The 15,668-nt window shown below is 38.5% G+C and overlaps 1 protein-coding gene across 1 annotated transcript in view; it reads right to left on the bottom strand.

Moving 5' to 3' along the window:
- LOC308495666 (ankyrin repeat domain-containing protein 26-like) overlaps positions 1 to 15,668 on the bottom strand; it is a 49,941-nt gene that overhangs the window by 28,524 nt on the left and 5,749 nt on the right. The window contains exons 4-8 of the mRNA XM_081080640.1: positions 15,470 to 15,563; positions 9,129 to 9,238; positions 7,791 to 7,845; positions 1,209 to 1,223; positions 583 to 788 (exon numbers count right to left, since the gene is read on the bottom strand). Of these exons, the coding sequence (XP_080936766.1) occupies positions 583 to 788; positions 1,209 to 1,223; positions 7,791 to 7,845; positions 9,129 to 9,238; positions 15,470 to 15,563 (480 nt within the window). The remainder of the gene's footprint in view (positions 1 to 582; positions 789 to 1,208; positions 1,224 to 7,790; positions 7,846 to 9,128; positions 9,239 to 15,469; positions 15,564 to 15,668) is intronic.

Consider the following 15,668-nt stretch of genomic DNA (forward strand, 5'->3'; position numbering starts at 1 on the left):
ACTTCTTGGGTTATACTACCCTCACCCCTACGTTGTTAACCCTCTGCTGTATTTCACATATATGCCTTTGTGGACATCAGAAAGACTAGAAAGAAGAGCTTGTCTGAAAGCGACCTCTAGAGATAATAACACTGAGCACAATGGAGACAGTACATGTACCAAGTGCCAGAACATGCAGAGTACTTAACCCTTTGGGTTTAAGTTGTTATCTTATAATAAATAGTTACCTCATTAAAAACTATTTAGGGGAATTCTGACAAGAAATTTTATAATAAATAGCGTTGTCTAAATCATAAAGCTTCAAAAACACTTTGCTTAAAGACTGGTAGATCAGATTAACTCTATGAAAACCGCGAGAAGGAAAAATACAATCATGTAAAACCAAAAATGGGGAGAGATGCAAATGTCCTGAACTAACTAACATTTTAAAAGTAATTTATTCACTAACATCATTTTCCAAAATTATACTATTTAGTAAGCTTTCATTTCCTATCAATCTCGGGAATCTGCCTGGATAAAAATTATACTTTAGAGGCAAATTAATGAGCTCGATTGATTTTCTCTGACTTTGTTTGGACTTACTTGTTTAGTTTGTTTTGCAATGATGCGATAAGTTTTAATTCCTCTAGGTAGAGGTGTTTATATTTTTCCAATTCTATTTCATGAGAAGTTTTCACTTTGGCGATTTCAGATTCCAGATATTTAATTCTGAGTATGTCCATGTCACTTACGGAAGCGCAATCATGGTCATTTAACGGGTGTACGTTTTTTTGAGATGCTGCTTGTTCCTAAAGCCAACAGAAAGGATACATTTTAAAAATAAATATAAACTGAATAATTACAGTCTATTTGTATTCTTTAGTTTTAAGTCAATGATTTGGAGGGCAATTTAAACGTAAAAAAAAGCTGAAGTTTAAAATATTTATCATCAATACGGAATGAAATAGATCTGAATCATGAAAATATTTTGAATCATCTCATCTAACTATTCCAATAAGAGAATCAATTTTAAATTTTAAAAATTGAACAATATGACTTAATAATCTAAGAATATGGTGCATTTTATTTTCTTTATTTCCTAATAGTCTCGTTTTATATCAATTGGTCTTAAAAATCAAATGATTTTTCAGAAAGAACAAATCTCAAAGATCAACTGAGTGACAATAATGATGGGAACTGAAATATTAAAAAGGAGAAGCAGATACCACCTTAGTTCCAGAAATCTAAAAAAAATAAAATAAAAACAACTGCCGTTAAGGGGAGTAGAAGAATCACATACACTATGCATATCGAAAACGTAATTTGCAGCAAAATGAATTAAGGCGTGTTAAAAATCAATGAATTAACCTGTAAAAATAGATTTAAAAAACTTTTTCTACTACATCCTGTCTTGCTCAGTCTTCAATATCCCAGAATTTACTGTGTTCTGCTTCACTCTTTTCTACCACATTCGTGACTATGTGAATTTTGAGGTTTAATAATTTTTATCTCCACTCTTTTTATTCTCTACTTTTTCACATGACATTTGTACTCCTTTCATAGATAATAACTCCTGTTTAAGATTGATTTTCTTCAACAAGGTATAGATATCTTTTTTTAAAAAAACTTTTTAAAACAAATTTTTTCTTTAGAATTGGGGAACAGTGTTTTTGCCAGAACCCATCAGCTCCCTGTCAAGTAACAGTTTCCAATCTAGTTGTGGGATGCGCAGCTCAGCTCCAAGTCAAATTGTTCTCTTCAATCTACTAGTTATGGAGGGTACAGCTCACTGACCCATGCGGGAATCGAACCGGCAACCTTGGTGTTATGAGCACTGCGCTCTAACCACTGAACCAACTGGCCGGCCGCCCACTGGGGGCTCAGCTCCAAGCTCCAGCCATTGTTTTCAACCTAGTTGTGGAGGGTGTAGCTAACTGGTCCATGTGGGAATCGAACCAGCGACCTTGGTTACCAAGGATTGGAACCAGCACGATTCTCTAACCATGGAGCCAACTGGCCACCCCACAGATGGAGACATTCTGAAGATGCAGTTTCCAGTTTTGCTTTGAGAGCATCATTCTGAATGAGTAAGATAGTATGATTTGGTTACGAAGGAAGTTGACTGAGAATAGTCTAACCCCAAACCAGTATCAACTTGTGAAATAAACTCAGTTGCCATAAAATGTCATCCATACTGTCGTAGAGTCTTAGAATGTGGAAACTTGAATTACTCAGAATGAAGAACAAAGAGAAAAGCACCAGGAGACTCAAAAATGTATCCTTTATTGTCATCGACTTTGCCACACAACATCTGTACTTGATTTTCTACGATTTCCTGAATGATTGGTTCATGTTTTTCTTCTATAAAATGACTGTAAGTCACCTCTGAGTTGATAGTCTCTCAGCTGTTCCCCATTTTAACTCTCCGTAATTTCTTACGAAGTTGTAGGGAGTTACAAGTAACTCATCTTGAGATAGTTAGGCCTCCGTCAGCTACAAATGTTTCATGGTAATTTGAATTGCTTTCAAGAAGAAATGATTCCCAAGGTTAAGGAGAAATCACATCTCACACTGTGAATGTTTAGTGAGATGATCGCTACATTTTTTCAACAACAAAAAAGTGTCTTAATTCGATAATGCTATCTTGTAATCCTCTCTTTCCACAATATACAAGAACATCCTAAACAGCAATAATAACAACAAATCTGCTGGAATTTCAGTGATACTGAGTTGGGTAGAACTACTTTCCTGTAGATACAATGCTTATTTGGTAAGATGAGGTGAGTGGATGGATGTAGTGTTTTTAAAACATGGCTACAAATTCTTGACATTTCTCCATGAAATTCCCTCCCTTTTAATATGTGCTGGCCTTAGGATGTAACTGGATTCTAGTGCATGGAATAGGGCAGAACTGCTGTGAGAATGCTATGCCTGCGGCAGAAAATGTGATACAGCTTCCATCTGACTTTCTCTCGGGAAGCTCGCCCTGAGAACCCAGCCACCATGTTTTGCAGATGAAGAAGCCCAGGACACACAGCGAGGCCTCCTACAGATGTTCATGCTGAGACGGCCCCAGTGGGCGTCCCCGCGAAAACCCTGCTTCAACTGCTACACGTGTGTGTAACAGCCTTTAGATGATTCTCATTCGCAGCTTCATGGCAACGCAGCTGATGCCAAGTGGAACAGAAATGAGCTGGTCTCACTGAGCTTCACTCAACTGCATCACTGGTGAACAAAACAGATGCTGTTTTGAGCCACTAGCTTTTGAGTTGGTTTCTTGAGCAGCAATGAACAACTGCATTGATAATGATATTCAAAATGGTGTGAGGCCACAAAGAAAAGCAATCTAAAACCTGTAGGAGTGCCTTTCCACCAGGAGGTAGGTGGAACCCGAAAGGATGTGGAGAAGAATGAGAACGACACCCACAAGAGCCTCCAAGAGACGGTTATTGGGGGCTTGCGGGCCCCTAAAGAGGATGGCCACAAAGACTTCTCAGCTAGTGAAGAAAATGAGTCTGAAATCCGGATGAAAGGGGACTCTTGCTGTGAAGTAACCAAGTAACATCCATGAGATACATGAGCTAACGAAAGACTGTGAACTGTAAAGGAACCAGGACTTATTGTGTTCAAATGTGTTTCCCATTTACAGCCTCTCCCACATGCCCTGTTGTCAAATCATGCTAAAATGAAGAAATGGCTTCTGAGTGAAGATCAAATTCGCTGTGCTCCCAGGAAGACATGATCTACGGATGAGGACAAGACTGTAAAGCCTTCCTCAAGACTTCGAAAGAGTTAAAGCGGGGCCTTAAATTCCTGGAAGGCTCTTCGGAGGAAAAGAATTTTAAAGGCATGGTCCTACAACAGCTACAGGAAGCCCAAGAGCTTATCTCAAAACGATGTATGACGGTGGCTTTTCTAATGGCACGAACCCCAATAAACTCTCACGCAACTCCAAGTTTTTAGGATAATCAAGTAGCAAAAAACTACCTTGTTACCTTGGACTAATAAAAACCAAGAGAGTGAAAAATAGAGGAGGCCTGTGGGTCTTAGACATTTGGGTGGAGGAATGACGCTGAGGGAAGAGCTGCAAGCACAGGTCATTTCTTATGAAAAGGACAGAACAAAGAGCTCACAGGGGACAGCAAAGGGCCATGGAGAAGCATTGGCATGATTAGGACTCAGTCCTAATCAAAGAACGGACAGCACACATCAGGCTGTATTTCAGAATTGCTATGGACTAACGTGCTTTCCACTTTCTATTTCTGCAGGGGAAACTTCAGCAGTCGAGCAGAATGTTGGGTGTGTGGGTGGTAGATAACTTGTCTCTTCCTTTCTCATGTTTTCATATTGAAAGGAATTGTCCTCAAGGGGCTTTATCCTAGAAACCAAAACCCAGGCCCTTCATCACCATTTGCACCAGACTAAGATGGTAAAATCTTAGATTCGAACCTGAGCCTGATGCCATTAAATTGAGACTTGTGGCGAGTATTGTGTAGGGATGAGTGTATTTTCCATGTGGGGGGAACGTAAAGAATTGTGGCCAGTGGACAGATCAAGGTGGTTTTTAAATGTGTCCGTAAATTTTGAAATATTCATTGCATAAAACCACTAGAATATGGGTCAACATTAGTGACTGGCTCCTAATAAACAGAATATGTTGAAAGACATTTCGTGTGAATTCCAAGACTCCTTCACAAAGGGCAACACAGCTCCTGTTGGTTATGTCTCTGAGGATCTGAACCTTGGAATCCAGCCCCGTGTTGTGGGGAGGCTCGGGCCACAATGCGAGCCGGGTGTTCAGGTGTAGGTGTTCCTGCCGTCTGCTCCAGCTAGAGAGCCGACCAACAGTAGGCACCAACTACCGGACACGTTGCTGAGCAAACTTTCAAATGATTCCAGCCTCCAGCCATCGAGCCGCCCCAATTGAAGCTGAGGGGAACGGAGACAGATGGTTCTGGCCACACTCTTCTTAAGTATGGATCTGTGAGTCAAATAACTGTTGTTTATTTCAACTACTCCATTAGAGATTTAAGGAAAAAATAGCCACACCTCCTGGATTAAAAAAAGAGATAATAGGAAACGTAACTGATAAGTTATTAATTACAGATATCTTCTTTTATTGCACTTTGCTGTATTGTGTTTTGCAAGTATGTTTTACAAATTGAAAGCTTTTGACAATCATGCATTCCCCAAGTGTATGAACAGCACTTTTCCGACCCAGTTGGATTATGTTTGGCAGTTTAGCAATGAAGTACTTTTTAATTAAGGTATGTACACTGTCTATTTAGACATAATGTTACCACACACTTAATAGACTACAGACTAGTGTAAAATAAATTTATATGCACAATTCTTGTGATTCACTTCATTGGGTTACTAGTGTATTGCTGTGGTTGGAACCAAATCTGCAATATCTCCGAGGTATGCCTTTAGTCTCCTTTATAGTGTAATCTAAGTAATGTGGAGATTGACTTATTAATGACACACAATGCTAATGAGAAGAAGCAGTGAATACAAGAAAAGCATAAGAAGTATCTCAAGGGTTCCCTTCAACGACAGCTAGGCAGGTAGGCATCTTTAGAAGCTTCCCTCAACGTACAGGATAAGGAAGGCTGGCAAGGAGACATATGATTTCTAGTACGATAGTTGTAAAACTAGAAATAGCCAGTTAATAACCAAAATCAAACCTTTTTCCTGATTTCCATTCCCTAAAATTCTAAAAGAGATAGGCAGCTTTCAATATTTATTCATCAATCTAGTACTCAATCTTCACTTCCTTTTCCTCGGTGAGGAAATAGAGAGCATTATGGAATCATTTTTAATCTCAGTAGTAAAACAATCATAGTGTCCTCTGGCACTATTTAAATACAATCTCTCCTTTACCGTACTTCAAGCTTGTTTGTATGGGAAGGGAAGACCATGTCTTCTGTATCTTATACCAAAATGCTTCTCCGTATCACAAAAAAGGCTTTGACATTTTATAATTCACATCACGAATCTATTATTTCTTTCTGATTGATTAATTACTTCCTGAATTTTAACAGCTGTACTCTTGAAATGTTTTCTTTGGATGGGATGAAATATTTATTCCATTAATTATATATGAAGCTAAAGGTACAACTATGCATCTCAATGTGTTTCTGAGAATGTAGGATCTATGCCAAGAACAAGATTGGCACCAGTGTTTCAGAAAAGAACCGGGTCAAACAGAATCTACTTTTCAATTGCAAGATGATGGATTAGAGAGATTTCTAAAGAGGAAAGCAGATGGTCCTGGTTTCATCTTCTCCTTCCTAGACAGTGAAATCTATGGAAGAGGCTATGGATTAGGAGATAGACAAAATGAAGAAAGTTGTCACCAAGTGTCAGATCCTATTACCGACATTTGATGGAAATGGGAGGGAAAGGGAGGCACTGGGTTAAAGATTAATGTTTTGAATGAAGAAAACAAAAGGAATGAGTCGACTTTGTAAGCCTAATATCCCATCATGTCATAAGGTCACCAAGGTCTGCAGGCCACAGTCTCCATCCAGAAGCAAAACATCTCCACAGAAGTGGAATTAAAGATATTCCCCTACATTGACATTTTATTATTCCATAAGGCATCTGGTAATATGCAAGATGACTGGGGAAGCGTTCTCATAACATTTGATTTGGTAATGGCGTAAGGACAGATCTATAGATCAATGAATCAAAATTAAGGATCCGGAAATTAACCTCATATGTAGAGCCGAGTGATTTTTGACAAGGGTGCTAAAAAATCCAATTGGAGGTGAATAGTCTTTTGAGCAAATGATACTGGATCAACTGGATATCCACATGCAAAAGAAAAAATTAGAGCTCTACATCATACCAGATATAAAAATTATCTCAAAATGTAAAAGCTAAAATTATAAAAGCTTAGAAGAAAGCATAGTTATACGTCTTCATGAAAGAGTTCGTAACTGAGTGTTTAAAAAAATAGATTAACTGGACTCCATTAAAATAAAATGCTTCTGTGCTTTAAAGGATACCATTGAAAGACTAAAAAGGCAAGCTAATGAAAGGGAGAAATATTTGAAAATCCTATATCTGATAAGCGATTTGTATCCAGGATATATAAAGAACTCTTACAATTCAACAAGAAAGAGACAGTGCAATTTTAAAAGGGCAAAGGAATTGAAACAACAGTTTTTCAAAGAAGTTATACAAATGGATAATAAGCATGGGAAAAGATTGCTCAGCATCATTAGTCATCAGAAAAAACTACATCAAAACCACAATATGGAGCAGAGAGTTCACTAGTGGTTCCCTAGGGCTAGGAAGAGTGGGAAGGGCAGATTGGCACACGGTGAAGGCTAACAGTACACAGATACTTTCCAGGGTGATGAAAATGTTGTAAAACTGATTGTGATGATGACTGCATAAAGCTTTGAATACACTAAAAGCCACTGCACTGCATACTTTAAATGATGGAACTGCATGCTATGTTCATTACATCTCAATGAAGATTGGAGCCAGTGCTTTGGGGTCATGCAACGGTGTCCTTCTTGGCTTTAGATCACTAGCCAGGGTTGAGACATAGGAGAGGTAACAGTATGCCCTTTTATAGAAAAATGATATAGAAAATAAGCTATCTTTTTCACTGCTTGAGTCTGTAAAATTAAGAGAGAAATCAATATTGTACTGCTCAAAGCATTGAGTGGTTTCTATTTCCCCAAATTAAGTGATTTCTGGGTCCCAAACGGATTACAAAGTACCTTCTGTTTTAACCTAGCCATCTGAATATCCATTTCAGATTGATTGGGTTCTAAATCTCCAAGGAAACTAACCTCTCCATTTTGACTGTCATGTAGCATCCTTGTATTCTGAAAGAGGGTCTTCAGTCTGCAGAATTGTAGAAAACGAGTAAGTCAAATTCTTTAAGAGTAAATGTTTAGTAATTATTTAAAGAGATGATATGTCTATCATACAAAATAAACAAATCTATAAATTATGATCCTCTCCTATTTGTTCCAGTATAAGAGTTTGAAAGCATACTAATAAAATTATAACCTTAGGTAAGTAACATAAAACAATTGTGATACATATGATACAGACTTCATATTGTAACAATGTAAGGTTCTTATAATTAAAGTATTATTAATATCCACTTAAGATTGTTAGTATCAAACATATTAAATATCAGCTATAAACCAGAGATTAGTATCCTAGGTGAAGAAGAAAAGTATAATATATGTGGATGTTTTGAAAAGACACCAAAATACCATTCGGTGCCTACTGACCGCAGTCTGCCAGAAGAAAAGAAAGTAGGTACCAACAAGAGATCATTCAAAATAGAAAGAGAAACCGGAAAGAAAAATCTGAAGTCTGAGTGGAGGGGAAAGGAAAGGGGCAGGGCTTTAGAAGAAAGGAAATTGGAGAGATAATGTGTCACAGTCTCTTCGAGTCTGTTTTACGAAGAGATCTTTGCTAGCACAAAGTTAACAAAATGAGAAGAATACAAAACAATGCAGAGAAAGACAGTGACATGGGAGAAAAAACACTGAGGAGAATCAGAGAAAAAACTTCATTCAGTAAGCAGCAAGTAAACAGAAAGCAAGCCACGTGCGGGATTCCCAGACGTTGGGAAAGATTCCATTATTATCTGAGTGAGATGATTACTCATCTCATTCTTTTTTAAGTTATACATATGGTTTGGTATGTATGACATATTTTATAACTGACAAAAAAGTAGAAAGAACATAGAAGCCAAATCAATAACAATTCTGATGTTGTTAAACAATACCACAGATAGGTTTTTAGACATTAAACTGTTAGAATGCTGAAGGGAAGAACACTACAAAAAGAAGGAAAGATTACCAAAGAGAGCACAGACATCCTGCAGAAATAAAGATTCAATGGAGACCAGGAAGAGTGCAGTTGACAGTATATGCAAAAGACACGGTCATTATAGTTTTAGGAATCATTCAAGAGTAGGTATAATATTTTGGCATTCACACAAGTTTGACTATGCTGTGAGTTTCTGATGTAAATTCGTAAGTAGGATAACTTGTTTAATTATGAAAATTACAGGTATGAAATACATTTGTACTTAGGTTTTCATAAAGTAAGAATTATAATTAAATAGTAATTAATGGTTGACATGATCTGAAATATTAAAACCTTACCTGGTAACCTCGGTCTCTAATTCATCATTTTTCTTCTTTTGTTGATTCAAATTATATTGCAGAGATTCTAACTTCTCATAGTACTTTAATTGTTCCTTTTCATCCTCAGACTTTGAAAAACATTTTTAAACAAAGTTAATTTTAAAATTCTAGAGACTCACTCTTCTTTCTTTAAAACATTATTCCTCATGAGTTCATGAGGAATATATGTAGACAGGTGTATAAAATGTAGTTTATAAACCTGATGCCAGTAAGGGCAGATTTCAAAAACAATGACTTTTCTTAAAACAGCTGAAATTGATTTTACAGTGTCATCATTGGTTTCCTGGAATTTAAATTGCCAAACTTTCTTAAAAACAGACGTTTTTACATGTAAAAATACTAAGTGTTAAAGACCTGATTTAAATAGTGGCTCTATTTACATTTCAGTTTGTAGAAATGCCTCCAGAGACATTTTCATCAACAGTTCAAAATTTTACAGGGCTTATGGAATCACATTTTTCTACGATAATCTTTGAAAACTTCCCGTGCAGTCCACCTTACATTATTGTGATAATCTGATATGAGCATCAGAGGAAGACACTCATTCTCTGTTAAGCGTTCTTCCATAGGTTTCAATTTCTGCTTTTCTAGTAAATATTTTTCTCTTTAACTAAAGTTTATCTTCTCTATATTATATAAACACATAACTTTTTCTTGATTCCTGTAACTTTTTCTGTCATCTTGTTTTTCTCCTTGGACTCTAACCCTCTTTAATGTGTGGTCTCATCCCCAGGTCCATATTTTCGCCACTTATTCTCTTCTTTTACATGAGAGCCTGACTTTCTGTCCTTATAATTGCGCGAAAACATTTTTCAGGGTCATCTCTTTTAGTCCTTGTCCTGCTTTACTTCTCAGCAGCAACTGATAAGGATGCCCACACCCTTTCTATAGTCTTCCTAGCCCAACTCATCTCTGAACAGCAGTCCTGGTGGTCAGGCCTTGACCCTTTTCTATTCCTCTTTTTAAATGCTCTCAGTTCTTTACATCCCAGTGCTTCAAACCACATTCCCTCATCTACAGTGGCAGCCTTGACCCCTTTACTGAGGTCATCTGTACTTTCCTTTTTCCCCTGGAGCTCCTCATAGACAGTGTCCCTCAACCACACACTCATACACCATGACTTGCTGTGGATCAGCTCATCTGGTACATTTCATGGGGATTCTTATCACTGTTACTGTGAACATAGCGTTATTTTCAGTTCTTGGCAGCTCCTCACCCTTAGGATGTTGACCAGCATACTTTGTCCTATTTTTCTCTCAGAATGCATAAGTTTTTTCATAAGGTTCACATTATCTACTATTCGCCTTTCCATTTTTGTTTGCTCTATTGAATAACTTCCTATTCCTTGGGACCTGACCTGACCTATGGAAGTGTTCTGAAATTCCTTTCGCAAGTACACTCCACCATCTTGTTTGACAGCTTAAGTCAGTTGGAGCTATCCTTTCTTCCCAGTCCAGATGCTTCCTCTCACATTGTGTGAATCAAATGTCTTACTCCAGGTACTCTCTCACCTGGGGGGCTATTGATCGAATTCGTTGAAACCTGTCGTAATTAAACTTTTGATTTACAGGGTAGACCTTATGGTGGCTGATAATTTTGTTGAGATCCTAATTACTTCCCCTAGGAACCTATCGTCCCTCATTATTTTGGTATAAGCTTAATCAGTTTTGGGTGTTTTTACAAATTTTTCAATTTTTTGACATTCAATATTATTTTATATTAATTTTAGGTGTACAGCATAGTGGTTAGAATTTAAGTAATTTAACAAAGTGATTCCCCTGACTCATCCAGTACCCACCTGGCACTATACATAGTTATTGTCATAGTATTAACTATATTCCCCATGCTTTACATTACATCCCCGTGACTATTTAGTAACTACCAATTTGTACTTTTTAACCCCTTCACCTTTTCCACCCTGCTCCTAACTCCTCTCCCACCTATCACCCTAAATTACCTAGTACTCATCTGATGCCATGTGTTGTTATTGCAATATCATTAATACATGCCTTATACTAAACCCTGGATCCCCATGACTACTTTGTAACGACCAATTTGTACTTTTTAATCTCTCCCCTTTTAACCCCCAGCTGGCAACCAACAAAATGTCCTTTGTATGTATGAACTTTTTTCTGTTTGTTTGTTCTCTTCTTCAATTCCACTTAGAAGCACAGTCACAGTGCATCTTTCTCGGTCTGACACACTCCACTCAGCACTGTACCCTCCAGGTCCATCCACACCGCCACAGATGGCCAGAGCCCATTTCCTTCTGTGGCCAAGCAATATTCCATTGCATACATGTATCATCTCTTCTTTATCCATTCATCCATTGATAGGCTGCATGCCCATCTTGGCCATTGTAAAGAATCCTGCAGTGAACATATTGACGTACACATCGCCTCGAATTGGCATTTTTCGGTTTCTTTGGATAAATTCTCTGAAGTGGGATATCTGGGTCATTCTTCAACTCTTGTGATAGCCTTTGTTTAAAAGTCTATATTGTGTGATACAAGTATTGCTCCCACGGCTTTTTAAATTTTATTTTGTTTTCATGAAATATCCCTTTAATTTCAGTCTCTGTGTCTTTTGATCTGAAGCAAGTCTGTTGTAGGGAGCATATGTAAGGATCTTATTTTCTTATCCTTTCAGCCACCCTGTGTTTTGATTGGAGAATTTAATCTATTTACACATAAAGTAATTGTGCATAGATATGTAGTTACTGCTATTTTATGATTGATGTTTTTGTTCTTCCTTTTTTGTTCCTTTTAAAGAAGTCCCTCTAATATTCCTTGTAATACTGGTTTGGTACTGATGAACTCCTTCAGTTTTTTTTTTTTTTTTCCTCCAGAAAGCTCTTGATCTGTCCTATGATACTAAATTATAGCTTTGCTGGGTAAAGAAATCTTAGTTGTAGGCATGTCTTTCATCACTTTGAATATTTTGTGCCAATCCCTTCTGGCCTACAAAGTTGCTCTTGAGAAATCACCTGCTAGTCTTATGGGTGCTCCTTTACTGGTTACTAACTGCTTTTTGCTTGCTGTTTTAAAAAGTCTTTATTTGCCTATAAACTTTGGCATTTTAATTATGACGTATCTTGGTATGGGCCTGTTTGGGCTCATCTTCTTTGAAATTCTGGGCTTATATGTCCATTTCCTTTACCAAGTTAGGGAAGTTCTCAGTCATTATCAAGTACATTTCGAATTCCTTCATTTCTTCTTCTCGTAGTACCCCATATGATAATGTTGGTATGCTTGACATTCTCAGAGGTCCCTTAAACTGTCCTCATATTTTGGATTCTTTTTGCTGTTCTGACTGGGTATTCTCTGCTACCGTATCTTCTAAATCACTCATTCGATTCTCTGCTTCATCTAGTCAGTTTTCATTCCCTCTAAGACATTCGCTTTTTCAGTTATTTTATTCTTTACTTATGACTGGTTCATTTTTATGTTTTCTATCTTCATTTTTATGTTTCCTATGTCTTAGTGGAAGTTCTTCTTGAGGTCCCTGAGCATCCTAATAACCAGTGTTTTGAACTCTGCATCTGATGGATTGCTTGTCTCTATCTTGCTCAGTATTTTTCTGGAGGTTTCTTCTGTTCTTTTAGTTGGCATGTTTCCTTGACTCCCCATGTTGGCTCCCTCCTTCTGAATGTTTCTGTGTATGAGGTAGGACTGCTGTGTCTCCCAGGCCTATTTGAGTGGCCTTATATAGTAGGTGTCCTGTGGGGCCGTGCGGCACAGCCTCCTTGGTACCCAGAGCCGGGGGCGGCAGCTCTGCCCCTTGTGTGAGTTCTCTGTGCTCTCCTGTTGTAGTGCAGCCTTGGCTGCTGTTTGCATGCCAATGGGAGGCATTGATCGTCAGACTGTGTGGTTGTGAGGACTGACCATGACTACAGTGGAGGAGCTGTTTTTGCAGGGGCTGCCCCTATAGAGCAGGATTTGCTTTAGCAGGGCACTGGTGTCTGCCCTGTGTACACTTTGGTTGTGTCTTTCTGGGAGGCACCAGAGCGGTGATGCTCCTGCTCTGTCCAAAGATGGCCACCAGGTATGTCAGCCCTAGGGACTCCTAGAAGTGGCCCGGCCACAGGCCAAGTTCAGCTGCAGCCTGTGTCCTGCAGAGGGCCACCTAGCTTGACCACAAAGCAGGATGCAGATGGCTGCCACCTGCACCGGCTTTGGAGGTGCCTCAAGAGTTCCAGTTATGAACCATAGCCAGCTTCCATTAGTGCCATCTTGGGTCTACACAGCAAGAAGTAAAGGACAGCTGAGGCCACATAACGCTTGTTTAGGTTTTGTGAACCTTTGAGAGATTTTAGGCAAGTCTGCAGCATGAGCCAAGACAGGATGTTTTTTTTTTTGGAAAAGTCACTGGAAGAAGCTTGGGTTGGCTCTCAAGTTAGGTGGGGCAGGTTCTCAGGGAATCACCAGGGTGGGTGGACAGTGTTAGCCAGGTTGATGTAGACTCAAGAGATGGAGGCCATCTATGTCTCACACTGCAGCAGGTGATGGATCAGTACAGAAACAATGGATTCCACAAGCACCTCTGTGTGGGAAGAAGCTCCCCTCCAGCCATCACCCTAAAGGCAAAAAGCTTAGTTCCTCCCCTTATATCCCTGAACTACTGCCCAGTGTTAGAGTTCAGGGCAAATGAATCTGTCAGTTAGTAAGCCCATTCCAAGCCCTATAAAAGAATCAACTGGGACTCTAGCCACCCTTTTCATCTCACCCAACCAGAATGACCAGTGGTTTCCACAGCCAGAAGCTATGGGGACATCTCTCTCTAGCATTGGAATCCTGGGCTAGGATGCCTGGTGTGGAGCTGGGACATCTCACACCCCTAGTGGACCTCGACAAGCAAGATATCCTTCTAGACTTCTGACAGTCGCACAAGGGTCTGGCATCAGCTCGTTCTGTTTTTCTGCTCCTCCTACCAGTCTCGAGGTGACTTCTTCTGTATGTCCCTAGAGGTAGGACGACTTTGGTTGAGCTAGACTTCAGGTGATGCTCAGTGATGATTGTTCTGTAGTTTAGTTGTAATTTTGATGTGGTCGTGAGAGGAGGCAAGCATGGCATTTACCTACTCTGCTATCTTGACCACAAATCCCCAATTTTTCAATTTTTGATACCTTAATATAATAGATTTCTCTATAAAGCTGTGATGTGACAACTCATGGAACTCACATTCATGTAAGACTCCTTATCAACACATTATCATGTCACTCATATGAAAAGTATGTTAGCAACATAATGTGACTTAATTGACAAGAAGTCTAGACAAAAATTTTTTTTCAAAGTTTCTTTGGCCACAAGAAGGACCATCAGAACAATCTTCTGTTTCCCTTGATGGGCATGACTGTCTAATGAAATTGCTTAGACCTGGCTACTGTGACTGAAAGACACCAGCTGGAAGGTACATCTATGTCATTGGTCCACCTCAGGGGTCACAATGCGATCTTATGATGAGAAATCCTAGGGAGCCTCTCCTACAGAGGACAGGAGGATGGCAGAGGAATGTTGCTCTGCTTAGGAAAGATAGTGACACGTTTTTCACTGTCCATCAGGAAATTGTCATCCTGGATGACACATCAATCTTTTCTGACATCGAACTGTTCAATCTTTAAAAGCGTATGATTAACTCAAGTGAGTGGAAAAAGATTGGTTTCTAAACTTGCAAAGCTAGAAGCACTATGTTACTATGTAAGGACTTGATTGGGCATTCATTTCTACTTTTACACTGGCATCTCTTTTCTTTTTCAAAATCCAACAAGGAGAAAAGTATATTCTTTTCAGGAAACATTTGCCTAATGACCCAGTATTCGTTAATGATGAAGAAAACAAATTAGAACATTAAAAGTAATTCATTCTCCAAATCTCACTAAAGGGTTTAGATTTCAAGGGAAATTTAGAATTCTGGATCAAATCATTACTCAAATGCCTGGACTCAAACAGATATTTGTAGTCCGATGTTTGTGGCAGCATAAATAGCAATAGCCAACAGTTGGAAAAACCCAAATGTTGGACAAACGAAAGGATAATTGAAACATGGTGTATGTCAAATGTTGCCTTTAGACTATCACAATCTTTTTCTATAAAAATCTTACTACAAAAATCATTAATTTTATGAACTGAGATTTCTTTCTCTGTGGAGAGGAATTACGTTACTCCCAGCAAGTAGTATCAACATGAATACAGTACTTTTATTAATGAGACTGTTCTTATTGTCTAAAATATCCTTATATGGTACTATGAGAGACATAGAAATTCCTTTGCAGTATGACAGAAATGAAGAGATTCACTTACCAAACTTGTACCTGACAGGTGCCTGTGAAGTTGTTCGATTATGCCCATTAGCTTTTGAATTATCAGTATTAGGTCAGTATTTTCAGCTTCAAGCCTAAAGTGAATATTTTGACATAATTATTCTCACACATTGACTTTAAAGCATACCACATAATCACTGAACAAATATCTATGGTGCAACTACATAAAATCTTACAAT

This window comes from Rhinolophus hipposideros (assembly GCF_964194185.1).
Source record: "Rhinolophus hipposideros genome assembly, contig: HAP1_SCAFFOLD_87, whole genome shotgun sequence".
Lineage (NCBI taxonomy): Eukaryota > Metazoa > Chordata > Mammalia > Chiroptera > Rhinolophidae > Rhinolophus > Rhinolophus hipposideros.